General features: G+C 55.7%; 1 protein-coding gene across 1 annotated transcript in view; it reads left to right on the top strand.

Annotated features, from left to right (window-relative positions):
* The window catches only part of BU25DRAFT_89120 (acetyl-CoA synthetase-like protein), a 30467-nt gene extending 6027 nt beyond the window's left edge, over positions 1 to 24440 (top strand). Inside the window, exon 2 of the mRNA XM_033712219.1 lies at positions 1 to 24440. This exon is cut by the window's left edge and continues 5066 nt beyond it. Within this exon, the coding sequence (XP_033567308.1) occupies positions 1 to 24262 (24262 nt within the window). The 3' untranslated portion in view covers positions 24263 to 24440.

Here is a 24440-nt window from a genome sequence, read left to right as displayed (position 1 = left end):
TCCAGTCAACGCCTCTGGCAAGTTAGACCGACGCGCGGTCCGAGATCAATTGAGCCTTATGCCCCGCGGCACGCTGAGCAGCTTCTCTGGCACACTTGACACTAAACAAGCACCGACCACTGCAATAGAAAAGAAGCTACAGAGTCTGTGGGCTGCAGTATTCTCGCTTGAACCAGATGCAGTTGGGATCAATGACTCCTTCTTCCGGCTTGGCGGAGATTCAGTGACAGCTATGAAGCTGGCGGCAGCTGCTCGAGCCCAGCAGATTCCTCTAGCTGTAGCTGATGTCTTCCGATGGCCCCGTCTCGCAGATATAGCAGCTGCTGTAGAGGAGAAATACCAGCACGCAGACGACACAAACGAAGACCCAGCGCCGCTAAGTCTTTGGCCAGAGCTTAATCAATCTGGTACCCAGGTCGATATGCGGGAGCAACTCTTAGCTCATGTTGCCGCGCAGTGCGGGGTCTCTGTCGACCAGATTGAAGACGTGTACCCGTGCAGCCCATTGCAGGCTGGGCTGATGGCTATCACCGCTCAGCGTCCGGAGGCCTACGTTTTCCAGCGGGTCTTCCGACTGCATGCCGATCTCTCTACTTATCAGCTGAAAACCGCCTGGACACAGCTGGTTGAAACTTTGCCTATCTTACGGACGCGTATCATTCCATCAGTGCAGGCTATCGCGTTGCAAATTGTTGTAAAGGAGCCGACAGTGTGGCACGCATCAACGTCATTAGAAGACTACCTCGCCACGGATCGAGCGAACCCTGTCGTATACGGTGGCGCACTCAGCCGTACGGCGATTGTGGAGGACAGCGAGAGTCGGTATCTTGTATGGACGATACACCACAGTGTGTACGACGGATGGAGCACAATGAAAATGATGGAGCTGCTCGGGCAGCTATTGAGTGGAGAACCAACTTTTGTTCCAGCGCCAGTCTCGCGCTTCGCTGCCTACTTAGCAAAGCAAGACAAGAAGCAAACGGCATCATTTTGGCAAAAGCACTTCGAAGGCGCCAATTGGACTCGATTCCCAGCCCTGCCGTCCCCTCAGTACCAGGTCAACCCCCGCGACGTGCTCCGGCGTCAGCTGCGTATCTCGCTGGCAACAGGTGCGGCGACGACTTCTACGGTGCTTAGAGCCGCCTGGGCTCTGCTGGTCGCCGCCTACACTGGAGCCGACGAAGCCGCCATCAACGTGGTGCTGTCCGGCCGCATGGCGGCCGTCGAAGGTATCACCGACCTGGTGGCGCCAACGGTCACGACAGTACCCTTCCACGTCTCTGCCTCGCGCGGTCAGTCTGTACGAAGCTTGCTTGCCGACATACACAACCGTGCGACAGAGATGATCCCACATGAACATACTGGCCTTCAGAATATCCGACGTATGGTACCCAGTTTAGGATCAGATTTTGACCCAGGCCATATTTTCGTCGTTCAGCCCGTTGGTGAGAGTGAGTCTGCGACAGCGATGTCCAACATGACTCTCCAGCGTGAGGCAACCACCATAGAGGCATTTGACGCCTACGCCCTGACAGTGGAATGTTCGGTCACCCAGGGAACAGGCGAGGTTGAAGTTGAGCTGCGTTACGACCGCGCAGTCCTCCCAGTTGATGAAGCACAGCGTCTCCTTGCTCAGTTCTGTCATATCTCTCAGCAGCTGGCGCAAAATGCTCAGGCAGAGCTGGCACTTGCACAGCTCCAACTACTGGCCCCAGAGGATAGTGCACAATTGTGCAAGTGGAACTCGACCGTACCGCCGCGCCTCGAACGCTGTATTCATGACCTGGTGCTCGAAACAATTGCCTCACAGCCGACGATGCCAGCGATCAACGCATGGGATGGTGAGATGACGTATAGCGAGCTGGAAGATGCGAGCCGTCGACTTGCTCATCACCTTGCCAATCGTGGTGTAGGACCGGAGGTGATGGTCGGTCTATGCATGGACAAGTCAAGATGGGCGGTGGTGGCCATGCTAGCCATTCTCCGCGCCGGTGGAGCCGTAGTTCCTCTTGGAGTTCAGCACCCAGTGGCTCGCATTGAAGGACTTGTCAAAGATACCGCGGCACCCTTCGTACTGGTCGATCGCAGAAACGAGGAGCGGCTGGCGGCGCTTGTGGCACATACGCAGTTGCTCGTCGTTGATTCTCTCTTTGAAATGGATCCGGTAACGCCACAGGCGGTGAAGTCCGCCGAAATCTGCTCATCCGTACAGTCTAAGCACATTGCTTGGGTCATCTTTACCTCCGGCAGCACCGGCACACCTAAAGGTGTCGTGCTCGAGCATGGCGCTCTAGTCACGAGCGTTGCCACTCACGCCCGTTTCCTTTCAATGGGACCAAAGACCCGCAGCTTCCAGTTCGCAAACTACACGTTCGATGTCAGCATCTCCGACATCCTTGCCACTCTGTTCTCTGGTGGCTGCATATGCATCCCGTCAGAGCATGCCCGGATGAATCATCTGGCGTTGACCATGCAGCAATTCGATGCTAACTACGCAAATCTCACACCAACAGTGGTGAATCTCCTGGTTCCCTCAGAGCACCCAGGGCTGTCCACCCTGGTAGTAGGTGGAGAGCCGCTGGATCCTCGAATTATTGAGCTGTGGTCTGACACTGCTCGTGTGATCAATTCATATGGGCCGTCAGAATGTTCCATCTTCATCGCGGCCAGTCACGATCTCCGGCGAAAAGACGAGGCCGCAATTGTGGGAAAGCCAGTAGCCAGCCGGTTCTGGGTGGTCGATCCAGCTGACGTTGGCCAACTGGTTCCTCTGGGCGCGCCAGGTGAGCTACTCATCGAAGGACCACTGCTTTCGCGTGGTTACCTGAACGACCCCACAAAGACGGCGGCGTCGTTCATAATGGATCCTGCGTTCCTGAAAGACTTGGGCCTCAGCCATGGCCGGCGCATGTATCGTTCTGGAGATATAGTACGACATAACGTGGACGGCTCGCTCACAATGATGGGCCGCCGCGACACACAGGTCAAGATCCGCGGCCAGCGGGTGGAGATTGGCGAAATCGAGAGTCAGATTGTCCGCCTGCTGCCAGATGCACGCGAGGCCATTGTCGATGTCGTGCGTCCGGCAGGCGAGGCGCACGACGGCCCGCTGATTCTGGTGGCCGTTGTCGAGTATACCGCAGACGGGTCAGCCCGTAGCAGCAGCAATACAAACGGAGAGCTAGAGCCTTACGAGCCTTCGCAGATCACCGATGCCTCTCGTACAGCACTAGAGCAGTTGGTCGTCCAGCTCGAGCAGGTATTGCCGCCTTACATGGTCCCCACAGCCTTTCTCCTGGCCCCAAAGATTCCAGTGAACGCCTCTGGAAAGTTAGACCGCCGCGCTGTCCGAAGCCGGGTGGCTTTGATGCCCCGCGACGCGTTGAGCAGCTTTTCCGGCTCGCTAGAAGGCAAGCAAGCACCGACTACCGCAATGGAACAGAAGTTGCAGCATATCTGGGCTACGGCACTAGCGCTCGCACCAGACGAGGTGGGAACGAACGACTCCTTCTTCCGGCTTGGTGGAGACTCGGTGGCAGCAATGAAACTGACAGCAGCCGCTCGAGCGCAACATATTCCCCTAGCTGTAGCTGATGTCTTCCGCTGGCCCCGTCTCATAGATGTAGCAGCGGCTGTAGAAAAGAGACAGCTTGAAAACAATGGCCTTGGAAAAGAAGACGCAGAGCCGCTAAGTTTGTGGCCGGAAGCTGCGCAGACTGACGCCCACACCAACAACACCAAGCGAGCGCGATTGTTAGCTGATGTTGCCGCGCAGTGCGACGTCGGTGCTGACCAGATTGAGGATGTCTACCCGTGCAGCCCGTTGCAGGCCGGGCTCATGGCTATTACTGCTCAGCGACCCGAGGCCTACGTTTTCCAGCGGGTTTTCCGACTACATGCTGATCTGTCTACTCAGCACTTGAAGGACGCCTGGGCAAGGGTAGTTGAATTGCTGCCCATCTTGCGGACTCGCATCATCCCCTCAACACATGCTATTGCATTGCAAGTAGTTGTACAAGAGCAGCCAATATGGCACGCGTCGACGTCGCTGAACGACTACCTTGCCCAGGATCGAGGAGCTCCCATAGCCTACGGCGGCCAACTAAGTCGTACGGCAATTGTGGAGAGCGACGGTCGTCGGTACTTTGTGTGGACGACACATCACAGTGTATATGACGGATGGAGCTTTATGAAGATCATGGAGATACTCGCACAGTTGTTAAGAGGTGAGACGCCTGCCGTTTTGGTGCCTGTGTCGCGCTTCATCGCCTACTTGGCGAAGCAAGACAAGGAACAGACAGCAGCATTCTGGCAGAAGCATTTCGAAGGCGCCAACTGGACCCGCTTCCCAGCCCTGCCGTCCCCTCAGTACCAGGTCAACCCCCGCGACGTGCTCCGGCGTCAGCTGCGTATCTCGCTGGCAACAGGTGCGGCGACGACTTCTACGGTGCTTAAAGCCGCCTGGGCTCTGCTGGTTGCTGCCTACACTGGAGCCGACGAAGCCGCCATCAACGTGGTGCTGTCCGGCCGCATGGCGGCCGTCGAAGGTATCACAGATCTTGTAGCGCCAACGGTCACGACAGTACCCTTCCACGTCTCTGCTTCACGCGATCAATCTGTGCGCGACTTCCTTGCTGCCATACAAGAACGAGCCACAGAGATGATTCCGTACGAGCACACTGGTCTTCAGAACATTCGACGCATGGTACCTAGCCTTGGGTCAGAGTTCGACCCAGGCCACATCTTTGTAGTTCAGCCAGTGGGAGAGAGTGAATCAGCAACGCCGATCATCAACATGACACTCGAACGCGAGGCCGCTTCCAACAATGCCTTCAATGCTCACGCGTTGACAGTCGAGTGCTCGGTGGACCAGGGGACAGGCGAGGTTGAGGTCGAACTACACTACGACCGCGCAGTACTCCCAGTTGATACTGCGCAGCGTCTCCTTGCGCAATTTGGCCATATCTCGCAGCAGCTGGCGCAAAATGCTGAGATGGAGCTAGGACTATTTCGACTCCAAGTATTGCCACCTGAAGACAGTGGAAAATTGTGCAAGTGGAACTCGACCGTACCGCCACGCGTCGAGCGCTGCATCCACGATCTTGTCCAGTATAGAATGGTCACCCAGCCGACGGCGCCAGCGATCAGCGCGTGGGATGGTGAGATGTCGTATAGTGAACTGAACGATGCCAGCCGCCGCCTAGCTCACCACCTGGTCCACCAGGGAGTAGGGCCGGAGGTGATGGTTGGTCTATGCATGGACAAGTCAAAGTGGGCGGTGGTAGCCATGCTAGCCATCCTCCGCGCTGGCGGTGCCGTGGTACCTCTCGGCGTACAGCATCCGTTGGCTCGCATCGAGAATATTGTCAAAGACACGGCCGCATCACTCGTACTGGTAGATCACAACCACAAGCAACGACTGTCAGCGCTTTCGACCGGAACGCAGCTGCTTGTAGTTGACTCTTTCTTCGACAACCCATTAATTCCGGCGACAACGGCAACTATTGAGCCCTGTACATTCGTACGGCCGGAGAATGTCGCTTGGGTTATTTATACTTCTGGCAGTACCGGCACACCTAAGGGCGTCGTACTCGAGCATGGCGCTATTGCGACAAGTATCCTAGCCCATGGACCTGCGTTCGGTATACAGGCTCACGACAGGCTGTCGCAATTTGCAGCATACACCTTTGATGTTGCCATTCAAGAAGTCATGACGACGCTTTCTTTTGGGGCCTGTATCTGTGTGCCCTCCGAAGAGGATCGCGTCAACCACCTCACACGCTTCCTATCAGAAGCGAGTATTACTATAGCTACATTGACATCAACCGTAGCCTCACTGATCCAGCCACAGGATACACCAACAATACGCACGCTTGTTTTGATGGGAGAAGCTGTACAGCTAAAGGTTGTTGATCAGTGGCTAGGTCATGCTGACATTGTCAACGCCTACGGTCCTTCAGAATGTTGTATACACTCAACAGGTAATAGAATCACCAGAAGGTCTGACGCAGCCAATGTGGGAAAGCCGCTGGCAGGCGTATTTTGGGTCGTCAATCCTGCCAAATTCGATCAACTGGTTCTTCTGGGCGCGCCGGGCGAACTGCTTATTGAAGGCCCACAAGTAGCCCGCGAGTACTTGAACGACCCGGAAAAGACGGCTGCGGCCTTTTTGACGGACCCTGCATTTGTGCAGGAGCTAGGTCTTAGCCCTAGCCGGCGCATGTACCGCACCGGCGATCTGGTACGCCAGAACCCTGACGGCACACTAACCTACCTCGGCCGTCGAGATACACAGGTCAAGATCCGCGGTCAGCGCGTGGAGATTGGTGAGATTGAGAGTCAGATTGTCCGCCTGCTGCCAGACGCACGGGAGGTCGTTGTTGACGTCGTGCGTCCGGCAGGCGAGGCGCACGACGGCCCGCTGATACTAGTGGCCGTTGTCGAGTATGCTGCGTCATCGACTCGGCCAACCCGAAGCACAAGCAGCAGCGGAGAATTGGAACTCTACGAGCCTTCACAGATCACGAATGCCGCTCGTACAGCGCTAGAGAAGCTGGACGCCCAGCTCGAGCAGGTACTTCCGTCGTACATGGTTCCAACAGCGTTTCTACTAGTCGCAAAGCTTCCGATCAACGCGTCTGGAAAACTAGACCGCCACACTATTCGCAGTCAGCTGGGTTTGATGCGTCGTGACGCGCTGAGCAGCTTCTCTGACTCGCTTGACGTCAAACAAGCACCGACTACTGTGATAGAACGGAAGCTTCAGAACTTGTGGGCTACAGCACTGGCGCTTGCACCAGACGCAATAGGAATGAACAACTCCTTCTTTCGGTTAGGTGGAGACTCAGTGACAGCTATGAAGCTGACGGCAGCGGCGCGAAGCCAGCAGATCTCCCTGTCAGTGGCTGACATATTCCGCTGGCCTCGTCTTATGGATCTCGCAGCGGCCATAGAACGAAAACAACAAGAAGGTAATGGCCCTGTGGACGAAGACCCGGCACCACTGAGCTTGTGGCCGGAGCTTACCCAAAGCGACCACGCCGAGCGAGCACAACTTCTGGCCGACCTTGCTGCGCAGTGCGGGGTCTCTGTCGACCAGATTGAAGACGTGTACCCGTGCAGCCCATTGCAGGCTGGGCTGATGGCTATCACCGCTCAGCGTCCGGAGGCCTACGTTTTCCAGCGGGTCTTCCGACTGCATGCCGATCTCTCTACTTATCAGCTGAAAACCGCCTGGACACAGCTGGTTGAAACTTTGCCTATCTTACGGACACGTATCGTTCCATCAGTGCAGGCCATTGCCCTTCAAGTAGTCGTCCAGGAGCAGACAGTATGGCACGAAGCGACGTCGCTCGACGACTACCTCGACACGGATCGAGCAAATCCTGTCGTATACGGTGGCGCACTCAGCCGTACGGCGATTGTGGAGGACAGCGAGAGTCGGTACTTTGTATGGACGATACATCACAGCGTGTACGATGGATGGAGCATTATCAAAATAATAGAATTGCTAGAGCGACTACTACATGGGGAGCCGCCTTCCGTCCCAGTACCGGTCTCACGCTTCATAGCCTACCTGGCGCGGCAGGACAAGGAACAGACAGCAGCATTCTGGCAGAAGCATTTCGAAGGCGCCAACTGGACCCGCTTTCCAGCCCTGCCGTCCCCTCAGTACCAGGTCAACCCCCGCGACGTGCTCCAGCACCAGCTGCGTATCTCGCTGGCAACAGGTTCGGCGACGACTTCTACAGTGCTTAAAGCCGCCTGGGCTCTGCTGGTTGCTGCCTACACTGGAGCCGACGAAGCCGCCATCAACGTGGTGCTGTCCGGCCGCATGGCGGCCGTCGAAGGTATCACCGATCTTGTAGCGCCAACGGTCACGACAGTACCCTTCCACGTCTCTGCCTCGCGCGATCAGTCTATTCACAGCTTTCTTGCTGACGTCCATGATCGTGCAACAGAGATGATTCCATACGAGCACACTGGTCTTCAGAACATTCGACGTCTAGTCCCTAGCCTTGGATCAGAGTTCGACCCAGGTCACATCTTTGTAGTTCAGCCTGCTGCAGAGAGCGAGTCAGCAACACCAATGTTCAACATGGAACTTGAGCCTAATGCAACCCCCATAGAGGCATTTGACGCCTATGCTCTGACAATAGAATGCTTGGTCAGCCAGGGGACAGGCGAGGTTGGAGTTGAAATTCGCTTCGACCGTTCCGTACTTCCAGTCGACAACGCTGAACGCCTGCTCGCCCAGTTCAGCCATATTGCACAACAGCTAGCGCACAACGCAGAATCATCGCAGCCACTCGGTCAGCTTCAATTACTGTCCCCAGCGGACGGTGCGCAATTGCGCAAGTGGAACTCGACTATGCCACCACGCGTGGAGCGCTGCATCCATGACCTGGTGCTTGACCAGATGGCATCCCAGCCGACAGCACCGGCCATCAGCGCATGGGACGGCGAGATGACGTACGGCGAGCTGAACGATGCCAGTAATCAGCTTGCTTATTATCTGGTCGGACACGGAGTAGGTCCAGAAGTGATGGTCGGTTTGTGCATGGACAAGTCCAAGTGGGCGGTCGTAGCCATGCTAGCCATCCTCCGCGCCGGCGGTGCCGTGGTACCTCTCGGCGTACAGCATCCGCTGGTTCGCGTCGAGCGCATCATTGAAGACACTGCGGCACCTCTCTTGCTGGTAGACAGCGCCCACGAGCAGCGGCTGGTAGCACTGACAGCACACACGCAGCTGCTTGCCGTCGACTCTTTCTTCGAGAAAGCTCAGACGGTACCAAAAGTGCCGACCTATGCTGAACCTTGCACCTCTGTACGACCAGAGCACGTGGCATGGGTCATCTATACCTCTGGGAGCACTGGTACGCCCAAGGGTGTCGTACTCCAGCACGGCGCCTTGGCGACGAGCATCCTTGCCCATGGACCTGCCTTTGGTATACAGTCTGAAGACCGATTGTCACAGTTTGCAGCATACACGTTTGATGTTGCTATTCAGGAAATAATGACTACTCTGTCTTTTGGGGCCTGTATCTGTGTGCCCTCTGAAGCAGATCGCGTCAACAACCTCACACGCTTCTTGTCAGACACGAATGTCACCATAGCTACCCTTACTTCAACTGTAGCCTCGCTGGTTCAGCCGCAAGAAACCCCAACGGTACGGAGGCTGGTTCTAATGGGCGAAGCAGTTCAAGCGAAGGTTGTCGATCAGTGGCTAGAGCATGCTAGCATTATCAACGCCTACGGTCCCTCAGAATGTTGTATACACTCAACAGGTAACAACATTACAAATAGGTCAGAGGCTACTAACGTGGGAAAGCCACTGGCAGGTATGTTCTGGGTTGTAAATCCTGCCGACATTCACCAATTAGTCCCACTTGGCGCTCCTGGGGAGCTGCTCATCGAAGGCCCCCAACTTGCGCGGGGATACCTGAATGACACTGCCAAGACCACCGCCGCCTTTATCACAGACCCTGCCTTTGCGCTAGAGTTGGGTTTTGGGTCGGGCCGGCGGATGTACCGCACTGGCGATCTGGTACGCCAGAACCCTGACGGCACACTAACCTACCTCGGCCGTCGAGATACACAGGTCAAGATCCGCGGTCAGCGCGTGGAAATTGGTGAGATTGAGAGTCAGATTGTCCGCCTGCTGCCAGACGCACGGGAGGTCGTTGTTGACGTCGTGCGTCCGGCAGGCGAGGCACACGACGGCCCGCTGATACTAGTGGCCGTGGTTGAGTATGCTACAGACGTTAAAAGTAGCAGCAGCAGCAGCCATGGTGAACTTCAGTCCTTCAAGCCTTCACAGATCACCGACCCATTACGAAAAGCCCTGGCAATACTAGACGTCGAGCTCGGGCAGGTACTACCGTCCTACATGGTTCCTACGGCATTTTTACTGGTTTCTGAGCTTCCGATCAACGCGTCTGGCAAGCTAGACCGACGCGCCGTCCGGGACCAATTGAGCCTCATGCCCCGCGATGCTCTGAGTAGCTTCTCTGGCTCGTTAGACGGCAAGCAGGCACCATCTACTGCGATGGAACTCAAGCTACAAAGTCTGTGGGCTACGACACTCGCGCTTGCACCAGACGCAGTAGGGACTAACGACTCATTCGTCCGGCTTGGTGGAGATTCAGTTGCGGCAATGAAACTGACGGCGGCGGCGCGCAGCCAGCAAATTCCCTTGTCAGTGGCTGACATCTTCCGCTGGCCTCGTCTTGCAGACATGGCAAAGGCGATGGAGGAGAAGTGCCAGGACGAGAACGGTTTCCTCAACGACACAGACGAAGAATCAGCGCCATATAGTCTGTGGCAGGAGCTTGACCAGGCTGACGACGTCAAGCGCACACAGCTCTTAGCTGACGTTGCCGCGCAGTGCAGTGTCTCTGTCGACCAGATTGAGGACATTTATCCGTGCAGCTCGTTACAGGCTGGACTGATGGCTATCACCGCTCAGCGTCCCGAGGCCTACATCGCCCGTCGCGTTTTCAAACTCCATGCCGACCTCTCCACTCATCAGCTGAAGGCCGCCTGGACAAGGGTTACTGAACTACTCCCCATCCTACGGACACGTATCATCCCCTCGGTAGAGGCTATTGCCCTCCAAGTAGTCGTCCAGGAGCAGCCAGTATGGCACGAATCTTTATCACTCAACGACTACCTCGCCACAGATAGAGCGGTATCGATCGTCTACGGCGGCGCGCTTAGTCGTACAGCGATTGTGGAGGACAACGGTCGTTGGTATTTCGTCTGGACGGCACACCACAGCATCTACGACGGCTGGAGCTTAGTCAAGATTATGGAGATGCTCGCACAGCTATTGAGGGGTGAGAAACCTTCCGCTTCAGTGCCGGTCTCGCGCTTCATCGCCTATTTGGCGCGGCAGGACAAGGAAGAGACGACAGCATTCTGGCAGAAACACTTCGAAGGCGCCAACAACTGGACTCGCTTCCCAGCGCTGCCGTCTGCGCAGTATCAGGTCAAACCACGTGACGTACTCCGGCGCCAGCTGCGTATATCGCTGGCGACAGGTGCCGCGACGACTTCTACTGTGCTTAGAACCGCTTGGGCTCTGTTGGTCGCCGCCTACACTGGCGCCAACGAAGCCGCCATCAACGTGGTGCTGTCCGGCCGTATGGCAGCTGTACATGGCATTACCAACCTGGTGGCTCCGACTGTCACTACAGTTCCATTTTACGTTTCTTTCCCCCAAGATCAATCTGTACGCAGCCTACTTGCTGAGGTACACAACCGTGCGACGGATATGATCCCCCACGAGCACACTGGTCTTCAGAACATTCGACGCATGGTATCCAGCCTTGGGTCAGACTTTGATCCAGGCCATATCTTTGTAGTCCAACCTGCTGCAGAGAGCGAGTCAGCAACTCCGATGTTTAACATGGACCTAGAGCGTGAGGCGGACTCTACAGAGGCGTTTGACGCCTATGCGCTGACAGTAGAATGTTCCGTCAACCAGGGCACAGATGAGGTTGCAGTGGAAGTACGCTTCGATCGCGCAGTACTTCCGGTCGAGAACGCTGAACGCCTGCTCGCCCAGTTCAGCCACATTGCACAGCAGCTAGCGTCTAACGCGGATGCGGAGCTGGCGCTCATGCGGCTCCAACTCCTGCCGTCAGAAGATGGTGCCCAATTTTCAAAGTGGAATGCTACTGTGCCGCCGTGTACTCAGCGCTGCGTCCACGACCTGGTGCTTGACAAGATGGCCTCTCAGCCCACTGCACCGGCCATCAGCGCATGGGACGGTGAGATGACGTACGGCGAGCTGGACGATGCGAGCCGACGCCTAGCCCACCACCTGGTCGAGCGCGGAGTCGGCCCAGAAATCAAGGTCGGCCTGTGCATGGATAAGTCGAAGCGGGGAATAGTGGCCATGTTGGCTATCCTCCGCGCCGGCGGAGCTGTAGTCCCACTGGGAGTGCAGCACCCGCTTGCCCGTATTGAGGGAATTGTCCAGGACATCGCATCGCCGCTTGTACTAGTCGACCGCGTCCATGAGCAACGACTGGCGGCACTGACAGCCAATGCGCAATTGCTTGTCGTTGACTCTTTCTTTGAAGCCTCAACAACGACGCCCAACAATATAACGACCGTCGAGCCTAGTGCGTCCGTACGGCCCGAGCACGTGGCTTGGATCATCTACACTTCTGGCAGCACGGGTACGCCTAAGGGTGTCGTACTCGAGCATGGCGCTATTGCAACAAGCATTCTAGCCCATGGATCTGCATTCGGCATCCAATTTCACGATCGATTGTCGCAGTTTGCAGCATACACCTTTGATGTTGCCATTCAAGAGATCATGACGACTCTGTCGTTTGGAGCGTGCGTCTGCGTTCCTTCAGAAGAAGATCGTGTCAACCATCTATCACGCTTCCTATCGGACTCACAGGTGACTATAGCTACCCTCACGTCAACTGTAGCCTTACTCGTCCGGCCACAGGATGCGCCAACAGTGCGAACCCTGGTTTTGATGGGTGAAGCAGTTCAACCAAAGGTCGTCGATCAATGGCTGGAGCACGCTAATATCATCAACGCCTACGGTCCTTCGGAATGTTGTATACACGCAACAGGTAATATGATCACCCGAGGGGCAGATGCAGCCAACATTGGAAAGCCACTTGCAGGTGCTTTCTGGGTTGTGAATCCTGCAAACGTTGGACAGCTGGTCCCTCTTGGCGCTCCCGGTGAGCTACTTATTGAAGGGCCCCAAGTAGCCCGTGAGTACCTGAACGACCCGACAAAGACGGCTGCGGCCTTTGTGATGGACCCTGCGTTCGTCCAGGAGCTGGGGCTGAGCGCGGGTCGACGCATGTACCGTACCGGCGATCTGGTACGACAGAACCCGGACGGCAACCTTATCTATCTCAGTCGCATTGACGCGCAGATCAAGATCCGCGGTCAGAGAGTGGAGACTGGCGAGATCGAGTACCACATCGGTAAGCAGACGGGCATACACGACGCTGTTGTACTTTACATGCACGAAGGTCCTCTGGCTGGTCGTCTTGTCGCTGCTGTCGTGCTGGGGGAACCTTTGCCATCTGACGCGGTCGACCGCCATCACGCCGCTATCCAACGCATTTCTGCAGAGCAGTATGAAAGCGCTCAGGTGATTTTACGCGCGGCACAGCAAGTCCTTTCCCAGCAGGTCATGCACTACATGGTGCCGAGCGTCTGGATCCCTCTAGCAGCCGTACCGGTCAACCCATCCGGCAAGACAGATCGGCTTGCACTCACTCGCTGGATGCAGTCACTGTCAGAAGAAGAAGCTGCCACACTTACCAAGGCTGAGGAGATTGATGATCAAGCTGAACTGCTAGCAACTCCTGTCGAGCAGCAGCTGCGGCAGATATGGAGCGAGGTGCTCGGCGTGCCACTTCGCAACGTGACGTACACCGCCAACTTCTTCAGTCTTGGTGGCGACTCAATCACAGCGATGCAGGTCGTATCAACCAGCCGAGCGCATGGTATTCTTATCACTGTGCGAAAGGTTCTCGAATGTCAGACAATACCCGAGTTGGCAGCTCAAGCACAGACTGGGATGAACGCAGACTCAGCGTCTCGCGTACCAGACGGCGCCTTCGCGCTGTCGCCCATCCAACAGATGTACTTTGAGGACATCGCCGCAGACGGACTGGAGGTTGCAAGGGAGCACCGATTCAATCAAGGAGTCTCGCTGCAAATTACTCGTCAGGTAGAGCCTACAGAGCTGGCTCAGGCACTGGACACCGTCGTTGCCAAACACGCTATGCTTCGAGCTCGCTTCCAGCATAGCCAGGCGCACGGCAGTTGGCAGCAGTGGATTCAGGGAGAGGTTACTGGGTCGTACCGCTTCGCTACGCACACGGCGGCCGACGCGCAGTCTATGCATCGTACGATTGCTCAGTCTGAGGCGTCCCTTGACCTCGAGTATGGTCCCGTATTCGCGGCCGACTTGATCCAACGTCAGGATAAACAGATTCTCCACTTAGCCGCCCATCACCTTGTCATTGACCTGGTGTCGTGGCGCATCCTGATTCGAGACCTGGAAGAGCTCCTCACCCATCACAAACTGCCAAATTCAACTAGTTTGTCTTTTCCAGCATGGCTAGAGCGACAACGAGAATCGCTTATGGAGACCTCACCAGCAGATACTTTACCCTTTGCAGTGCCGACAGCAAACTGGGAGTACTGGGGCCTCACTCCTCGCCATGACGTGTGGGACGATCTATCCAGCATCAGGGCCAAGTGCGATCCCAATACAACGTCGCTGCTGTTTGGCAGCGCCAACACCGCTCTAAAGACTGAGCCAGTTGAGATCATGCTGGCTGCCTTTTTTGTGTCATTCAGACAGGTCTTTGGGGACCGTAGTACACCTGCTGTCTTCACTGAGGGACATGGCCGTGAGGCTCAAGGCGATGAAACTGACTTATCCGACACAATCGGTTGGTTCACGACTATGACCCCGCTTCATGTGCCGCTAGAATCTGAAGCTGAGAGCGCCGTTCGTGTCCTGCGACAAGTAAAGGACCAGCGCCGGCGCATTCCTGGCCGCGGTGTGCCATACTTTGGGAGCCGTTACCTGACCACTCGCGGAAGAGAGCTGTTTGCAGGTCACGGCCCAGCCGAAGTCATCTTCAACTATTCTGGACGATTCCAGCAAGCTGAGCGAGAAGACGCGCTGTTCCGGTTCAACAATGATGACGACGGCGAGAGCGCGACACCAGAAGTCGGTGGCTTGGTCAAGATCTATGCCGCGCTTGACGTCTCTGTCGCGGTACAAGCAGGCGAGCTGCAGGTCAACGTCCGCTTCAGCCGCCAGGCACAACACCAATCAGCTATACTGCGGTGGGTAGAAGCGTACGGCAACGCTGTGAAGAGCCTTGTAGAAGAGCTGGTCGCAACGGGACCAACAGCGACAGCAACCGACTTCCCACTTATGCGTCTGTCTGACGGCGATATGGCGACGATTGAGAGGCAATACCTCCCTACCATCGGCCTTTCCTCTACCAACCAAGTTGAAGACATTCTGCCTTGCTCACCGCTCCAGCAAGGTATTCTACTCACGCAGCTGCAATCGCCGTCGACATACTGCATCCAACAGACGTGCCGTATCCTATCATCTAATCCACTACAGCAACCGGTCAGTGCAACGCAGCTTATCAGAGCCTGGCGCCAGATTGTCGCGCGGCACTCTGTCCTTAGAACCATTCTACTAGAGCCACTACCAGGACAGGAAAGATTCGTTCAGATCGTTCTAAGGCAGCCAGATGCAAGTATTGTTAGTGTTGATGGTATTGCAGACAGTGCTGTAGCTGAGTGGTTTGCTTCTCAGCCAGTACTTGACCTTTCAGACCTCCGTCGTCCACCGCACCGTCTAACTTTGTTGACAACAACCACGGGCGAGGTATACTGCCGCCTCGATGTAAGCCACACCCTGGTAGACGCTTCTTCAGTGGCCCTTATCCTCCGCGACCTCATTGCCGCCTATGAGGGCGCATTACCAGCAAGCAGTGGCTCTAAATACAGTGACTACGTCGCCTTCCTCGAGGGAAGAAAGCCACAAGATGACCTTTCGTACTGGAAGGCGTTGTTGGGCACCGCTGAGCCGTGTATACTGCTGCCACAAGAACCGCTTCACAGCGTTGACCAGGCAAAGCTCGGGAGAGTCTCTATGCGATTCGACGACCTTTCCATCCTCCATCGCTTCCGGGATACATACGGCGTTTCAATAGCGAGCATCTGTCAACTTGCCTGGGCTCTAGTGCTTGCAAGACGGACAGGAACACACAATGTCAGCTTCGGCAACTTGTCGAGCGGCCGTGACGCGCCTATTCCGGGGGTAGAAGATCTGGTTGGGCCTATGATCAATATGCTTGTGTGCCACCTTCAGCTCGACTGGGGCGCAAGCGTGTCCAACACAGCTCGTGATCTACACAACCAGTCCATCGAAGCGTTCGATCACCAGCAGACATCACTTGCATCTATCCAGCATGAGCTTGGTCTTTCTAGAAACCAGCCGCTGTTTAACAGCACTCTTTCGTACAAAAGAACACCTCCAACTAGTTCCAGACCTACGGCAATTACTATTAAAAGCCTAGCCGCGGAGGACCCAACAGAGTACGACATCAACGTCAACATCGATGTGGCAGCAACCGAACTGAATTTGTCCATACAATACTCAACTGCAACAACGTCAGGCGCGGCGGCTACTAGACTCGCCGATAGCTTGCTTCAAGCCATACGTGCCATCTGCGAGAACGCGGAGCGCCCTCTCGGCCAACTCAATTTACTGTCAGCCGAGGACGGGGCACAGTTCCGCACGTGGAATTCAACCATGCCATCACGCCTCAACTGCTGCGTCCATGACCTCGTCGTAGACCAGATGGCTGCCAACCCGGCAGCGCTGGCAGTCAGCGCTTGGGATGGAGAGATGTCGTACGGCGAGGTAGATGACGCCAGCCGTCGGTTGGCTTATCACCTGGTGGAGCGAGGGGTTGGTCCCGATGTGATGGTTGGTATGTGTATGAACAAGTCGAAATTAGGGGTGGTAGCTATGCTGGCCATCCTCCGCGCAGGCGGTGCTGTAGTTCCTCTTGGAGTGCAACACCCACTGGCCCGTATTGAGGTTATCGTCCAAGACACTGCATCGCCGCTTGTACTAGTCGATCGCGTCCATGAGCAACGGCTGGCGTCACTAGCAGCTAATACGCAACTGCTCGCTGTTGACTCATTCTTTGACGTCCTATCGACCCCAGAGACAACACCAACCGCCGAGCCCAGCACTTCTGTACGTCCAGAGCACGTGGCGTGGGTTATTTATACTTCTGGTAGCACCGGAAAGCCGAAAGGCGTCGTACTCCAACATGGTGCCCTTGCGACAAGCATCCTCTTCCATGGTCGTAGACTCGATATACAGTCTCACGACCGTCTACTGCAGTTTGCAGCGTTTACCTTCGATGCCGCTATTCAAGAGATTATTACAGCCCTGTCATTTGGCGCAAGCACCTGTATTCCATCTGAAGACGATCGCACAGACCGGCTCACAGCCTACCTATCGGAAGCGAAGGTTACTCTAGCTACCTTGACTTCAACTGTAGCCGCACTGGTGCGGCCACAAGACACACCGACAGTGCGAACGCTGATTCTGATGGGCGAAGCTGTCCAAGCGAAGGTGGTCGATCAGTGGATCGATCACGCCACTGTCATCAATGCCTACGGGCCCTCAGAATGCTGTATACACTCGACATGTACAAAGGTTCGGGATGGTTCTGTAGCTCTGAACATAGGAACTGCGATTGCTGGTGGTACCTGGATAGTCAACCCTGCCAGTATCGGACAATTGGTTCCACTTGGTGCGCCGGGCGAGCTCCTTATCGAAGGACCGCTGTTGGCGCGCGAATACCTCAACGACTCTATTAAGACAGCCGCCGCATTCATAAAAGATCCTGCATTCGTGCAGGAGCTAGGCCTCAGCCCGGGACGACGCATGTACCGTACTGGTGACCTGGTACGCCAGAACGCTGACGGCACCATTACCTACCTTGGCCGTATCGACGCGCAGATCAAGATCCGCGGTCAGCGAGTAGAGACTGGCGAGATCGAGTATCACATCGGCAAGCAAGCTGGTGTACACGACGCAGTCGTACTCTACATGCGCCAGGGACCTCTAGCTGGTCGTCTTGTTGTTGCTGTCGTCCTGGGCGAAAATTCGACAGCTGGTTCTGTCGATCGCCAGCGGCACGCCGTCAGACGTATTCCAAGTGAACAGCAGGAGAGCGCTCGACTACAACTACGGGACGCCCAGCAAGCCCTTTCCCAGCAGGTCATGCACTACATGGTGCCGAGCGTCTGGATCCCTCTAGCAGCCGTACCGGTCAACCCATCCGGCAAGACAGATCGGCTTGCACTCACTCGCTGGATGCAGTCACTGTCAGAAGAAGAAGCTGCCACACTTACCAAGGCTGAGGAGATTGATGATCAAGCTGAACTGCTAGCAACTCCTGTCGAGCAGCAGCTGCGGCAGATATGGAGCGAGGTGCTCGGCGTGCCACTTCGCAACGTGACGTACACCGCCAACTTCTTCAGTCTTGGTGGCGACTCAATCACAGCGATGCAGGTCGTATCAACCAGCCGAGCGCATGGTATTCTTATCACTGTGCGAAAGGTTCTCGAATGTCAGACAATACCCGAGTTGGCAGCTCAAGCCCGGACAACTGAGAACACAGACCTAACAGCGCGAGTGCCAGACGGCGCCTTCGCCCTGTCGCCAGTTCAAGAGATGTATTTTGAGGACATCGCCGCAGACGGACTGGATGTTGCAGGGGAGCACCGATTCAATCAAGCAGTCTCACTGCGGATCACCCGCCAGGTAGAGCCCGCACAAGTGGCTCGGGCACTGGACACTGTCGTTGCGAAACACGCTATGCTTCGAGCTCGTTTCCAAAGCCAAGCACACAGCTGGCATCAGTGGATTGAGAAAGAGATCTCTGGATCGTACCGCTTTACTACGCACGAAGCTGCGAACGCGCAGTCTCAGCGGCGTATGATTGCTCAATCTCAGGCGTCTCTTAACCTTGAGCATGGACCGGTCTTCACGGCCGACATAATCCAACGGCAAGACAAACAGGTCCTTCACTTAGCCGCCCACCACCTCGTTGTTGACCTCGTATCGTGGCGTATCCTAATTCGAGATCTGGAAGAGCTCCTTACACATCACAAACTGCCGAATCCGACCAGTCTATCGTTCCCGGTGTGGCTGGAGCGACAACGCGACTCGCTGAGTAAATTTGAGAGCAAAATTTCTTCGCCAGGAGACACCTTGCCCGTCGCAGTACCGGCTGCTAACTGGGAGTACTGGGGTCTTACTCCTCGCCATGACGTGTGGGACGATCTTTCCAGCATCAGGGCCAAGTGCGATCCCAATACAACGTCGCTGCTGTTTGGCAGCGCCAACACCGCTCTAAAGACTGAGCCAGTTGAGCTCATGCTGGCTGCCTTTTTTGTGTCATTCAGACAGGTCTTTGAGGACCGTAGTACACCTGCTGTCTTCACTGAGGGACATGGCCGTGAGGCTCAAGGCGATGAAACTGACCTGTCCGACACAATCGGTTGGTTCACGACTATGACCCCGCTTCATGTGCCGCTAGAAGCTGGGGCTGTTTCGAACAGCGCTGTGCACGTCCTCAAACAAGTCAAGGACCAACGTCGACGCATCCCCGGTCGCGGTGTGCCCTACTTCGGTAGCCGTTACCTGACCACTCGAGGAAGAGAGCTGTTTGCAGGTCACGGTCCGGCCGAAGTCATCTTCAACTATTCTGGACGATTTCAACAAGTTGAGCGCGAGGACGCGCTGTTCCGGTTCGACACTGAAGATGAAGACGACGATGATGCCAGTGCAATGCCCGAAGTCGGCGCCCTTGTCAAGATCTTTGCCGCGCTTGACGTCTCCGTCACAGTAGAAGCAGACGAGCTGCAGATCACCGCCCGATTCAGTCGCCAAGCGCGACACCAGCCAGCTATTCAGCAATGGGTCAAAGCGTACAGCAACGCTGTGAAGAGCCTTGTAGAGGAGCTGGTTGTGACGAAGCCGACAGCGACGGCGACCGACTTTCCACTCATGCGCCTGTCCGACAGTGATATGGCAACCATTGAGAGGCAGTACCTTCCGACAATAGGCCTCTCTTCTACCAGCGAAATCGAAGACATTCTGCCTTGCTCACCAATTCAACAGGGCATTCTACTTACACAGCTGCAGTCGCCATCCACGTACTGCATCCAGCAAACTTGCCGTATCCTATCATCTGACCCTCAGCAGCCGGTCAGCGCAAGCCGGCTTATCAGAGCATGGCATCAGGTCATCTCGCGGCACTCTGTTCTTAGGACTATTCTGCTGGAGCCACTGCCAGGACAAGAGAGATTTATCCAGGTCGTCTTGAGGCAGCCTGAAACAGGTATTGTCAGCGCAGACGGTATTGCAGACAGCACTGTCAGCGACTGGTTTGCTTCTCAGCCTGTACTTGACCTTTCAGACCTCCGGCGTCCACCCCACCGTCTAACCTTGCTAACGACAACTACTGGCAAGGTATACTGCCGCCTCGACGTAAGTCACACGCTGGTGGATGCCTCATCGCTGACTCTGATCACTCGCGATCTTATTGGCGCTTATGGGGGTACATTGCAGGCTGGCGGCTCCCAATATAGTGCGTACGTCGCTGTCCTCGAGGGGAGCGAGCCACAGGACGACCTATCGTACTGGAAGTCGTTGCTAAGCGCAGCTGAGCCGTGCCTTGTACTGCCCCAAGAGCCACCACACGATACCAGACAGGCGCAACTTGCGAAGGTCTTTACGCGATTCGAAGACCTTACCATGCTTCACCGCTTCCGGGACACGTATGGTGTGTCTATGGCCAGTATCTGTCAGCTCGCCTGGGCTCTAGTACTAGCAACACGAACGGCATCCTCAAATGTTAGCTTCGGTAATCTATCAAGCGGCCGGGATGCCCCCATTCCAGGAGTAGAAGAGCTAGTTGGGCCCATGATCAACATGCTCGTGTGCCACTTACAACTGGATTGGGGCGCAAGAGTATCCGACACTGCTCGTAAGCTGCAAAGTCAGTCTGCCGCAGCTTTGGAGCACCAGCGAATATCGCTGGCATCCCTGCAGCACGAACTTGGCTTTTCCAGGAACCAGCCGCTGTTTAATAGTACCCTTTCGTACAAGCGACAATCCTCGAATAGCTCTGAACAAGCAGAAATAACAATCGATGGCCTAGCCTGGGAGGATCCGACTGAGTACGACATGAACGTCAACGTTGATGCCACACCGACCGGGCTCGACATCAATATCCAATACTCGACGGCAGTACTTTCAAACGAAGCAGCTACAAGACTCATCGAGAGCCTGGTACAAGCCGTGCGTGCCGTGTGCGAGAATGAAGAACAGCCGCTACGAGAGCTCAGACTGCTGTCGCCGGAGGACGAGGCGCAGTTGTGTAAGTGGAATGCAATCATGCCACCTCGTGTCAAGCGGTGCCTCCACGATCTGGTGCAAGATCAAATTACCGCTCAGCCGATGGCACCGGCCATCAGTGCGTGGGACGGCGAAATGACGTACGGCGAGCTGGACGATGCCAGCCGTCAGCTGGCTTATCACCTGGTCGGACACGGAGTAGGTCCGGAGGTGATGGTCGGTTTGTGCATGGACAAGTCCAAGTGGACAATAGTGGCCATGCTAGCCATACTCCGCGCTGGCGGAGCCGTGGTGCCCCTCGGCGTAGGGCACCCGCCATCTCGCATCGAGGGCATAGTGCAGGATATTGCGGCGCCGCTTGTGCTGGTCGACCGCGGCCACGAGCAGCGGCTAGCAGCACTAACAGCCCATGTGCCCCTGCTCGCCGTAGACAGCTTCTTCGAATCTGCCCCAACGACCCAAACGTTGGCACTGGATGCATCAGCCGAACTCTGCCCGTATGTGCGGTCTGACAACGTGGCATGGGTCATCTTCACATCCGGCAGCACTGGCAAGCCCAAGGGTGTCGTACTCGAGCATGGCGGTCTTGTAACGAGCGTCCTGGCTCATGCACCGCTCTGGGGAATGTCGTCTTCAACACGCACGCTCCAATTCGCTGCCTTCACGTTCGATGTCAGTATCTCTGATGTCTTTGCGACCCTTGCATTTGGCGGCTGTATTTGTTCGCCCTCTGAAGAGGATCGTCTTTCGAACCTCAATCAGACGACTCGCGACTTCCAGGTGACCTACGCCAATGTAACACCCACTGTCGCTCGCCTTTTAGACCCGAAACAGCTCCCCACACTAAAGACTCTTGTTCTCATCGGAGAGGCTGTTGATGCAGGCGTCGTAGATAGGTGGAACAAGGATGCTGCGGTGATCAACGGTTACGGCCCTGCCGAAGCATCTATCGTGTTCCATTGCAGCCCGCCCATACAGGATCCTGCGGCTGCAGCAAATGTAGGCCAGAAGATCGCAGGAGGCGCCTGGATAGTCGATCCGGATGACATTGGCCGACTGGTTCCCCTTGGCGCACCGGGCGAGCTGCTCATCGAGGGTCCACTCCTTTCACGCGGTTACTTGAACGACCCCGTCAAGACTGCCGCCGCCTTTGTGAAAGACCCTGCTTTCGTACAGGAGCTGGGGCTCGGCACGGGCCGACGCATGTACCGTACCGGAGATATGGTGCAGCAGAACACGGACGGCTCGCTGACCTTCCTGGGTCGTCGCGACACACAAATCAAAATCCGCGGCCAGCGAGTGGAGATCGGCGAGATCGAGAGTGAAATTGTCCGCCTCCTGCCAGACGCGAAGCACGCCTACGTTTCCAAGAAAGGACAATCTTTGGTTGCTGTCATTGAATCCACCACGTCGCGCCGGGATAATTCTGGCGCCCCTGTGCATTCGTTAATCACGCCCGACCGTGAACAACAAAAGAACTTCGATTCTCTCCACGCTTCTCTCCGCGAAAGGCTCCCCAGGTACATGATACCCTCCGCGTTCCTGGCCATCAACGCACTCCCGCTCAATGACAGTGGTAAACTCGACCGCCGGCGGGTTGGCCTTCTGTTGGATTCCGTACCATCAGACAAGTGGCTTGAATACACGGCCAAGTCCCAGGTATACCAGCCGCCTGTTGGCGCCCTGGAAGAACTTCTCTGCGAACTGTGGGCAGCCTGCATTGGACTAAAGGAGACGCCAATCTCGCGTATGGACAATTTCTTCGACCACGGCGGCGACTCCATCACCGCCATGGCCCTCGTTCAACAGCTACGGGGACGCGGACTGCGACTTTCAGTGGCTGAAATTTTCAATTACCCTATTCTCTCTGCTATGGCAGTGTGGGTTACTACGGACGTTGACGAGAGCGCAGACTACCAGCGCTTTTCACTTGTCTCGACCGAAGAACGGTCAGCTGTCCTTGAATGCGTTCTCTCTGATGGCTCGGTTGGAATGGAACCGGATGTGGTTGATATCCTGCCAACAACACACTTCCAAGCCCAAATCGTCAGACAAAACATGGAATCCGAACGCAGACAATTGAACTATTTCGCTTTCGATGCGAACGGTCCTTGCGACATTTCCGGATTGACATCAGCATTCTCCGACCTTGTCATGAGGATTGAGTCCTTCCGCACCGGATTCGCCAGACCCAGCGGCCACAGACTCCTACAGGTTCTCTACGGGGAGTGGCAACCAGAAGTCCGCGTCTTCCAGACCAGCATGAGTCTCGATAACTTCTGCCGGGACTCGCTAGATAACGATATGTTCGCCGTGCCGAGCCTTTCACGACCAATGTTCGACGTAGCCATTGTCGTTGCCGATACGAACCAGCATCGCGTTGTATTCCGCATGTCGCATGCGCTGTATGATGGAGCCTCCTTGAATCAGGTGTGGACCACATTGGAAACAATCCTTGCAGGACAAACCACAAGCACCTTCGTTCCTGTTGGGTCGTATTTCCAGAGTTTACAAACCCGGACAACAAACGAAACCGAAGATTACTGGCGTGAGCTTCTTCGTGGAGCCATCATTCCAAGCATCAGTACACGTGCCGAACCGCAGGTCTCACGATTAGGTGTGGTATTCGGCAAGCCGATCATGTTGTCAAGAAGCGGACAACCAGACTTCACTGTTGCCGTGGCTGTCAAAGCAGCTTGGAGCATGGTACTGAGCCAACACATGGCGACTAGCGATGTTGTCTTCGCCGAAATTTTCTCAGGACGGAGTACAGTGCATCCATCAGTCGCAGGTGCTGTAGCGTGCTGTGCAAGAGCGGTGCCATGCCGCGTTGTCTTTGAACCCGAATGGACACTGCAGAGACTGCTCGAACACATCAAGCAACAACAGATCGACAGTATGAAACATGAAGGTCTTGAGATCCAGGAAATCACCCAACGTTGTATGGGGTGGCCGGAAGCAGAGGCGGAAAATCTACGCGTCAGCATGGTCAATCATCAGAGGGCGCCAAAACAAGACATGTCTTTGAACACGAAAGTCTACAAGCACGCAACTGTAGGCCCGAAGCACCCATACGCATCTGTCGACTTTGCCATCGAGACTGTAGAAGATGACGATGGTTCACTATCAGCAAAGATTGCCTACGCTGCGGATCGGATTCCCGACGAGCTGGCAAGAAGACTTTTTGATCGATTCCGAGACACTTTGGATACTATCCTTGCAAATCCACACTGCAATGTCGGTCAATTGATTGAGGGAATTACGGGCTCGGCGGCAAGGTGTTAGGAGCACGTTTCGAGAGAGGAGCTGGGCTAGAGGGAAGAATCATGTAAGCAGGCGAGAAGGATCACTCCGAAGATGTCTATTCGGATACGAGATCGGCAAGCATACGGTTGAGCAAGGCTTTCTTTACTCACTACATTCATTCACAAAACATTGAGGCTAGCTTGACTAGCATATTAGA

Source organism: Macroventuria anomochaeta (genome assembly GCF_010093625.1).
Source record: "Macroventuria anomochaeta strain CBS 525.71 unplaced genomic scaffold BU25scaffold_2, whole genome shotgun sequence".
NCBI lineage: Eukaryota > Fungi > Ascomycota > Dothideomycetes > Pleosporales > Didymellaceae > Macroventuria > Macroventuria anomochaeta.
The sequence above is the reverse complement of the archived record's forward strand: the minus strand, read 5'-3'. Positions and strand labels throughout refer to the sequence as shown.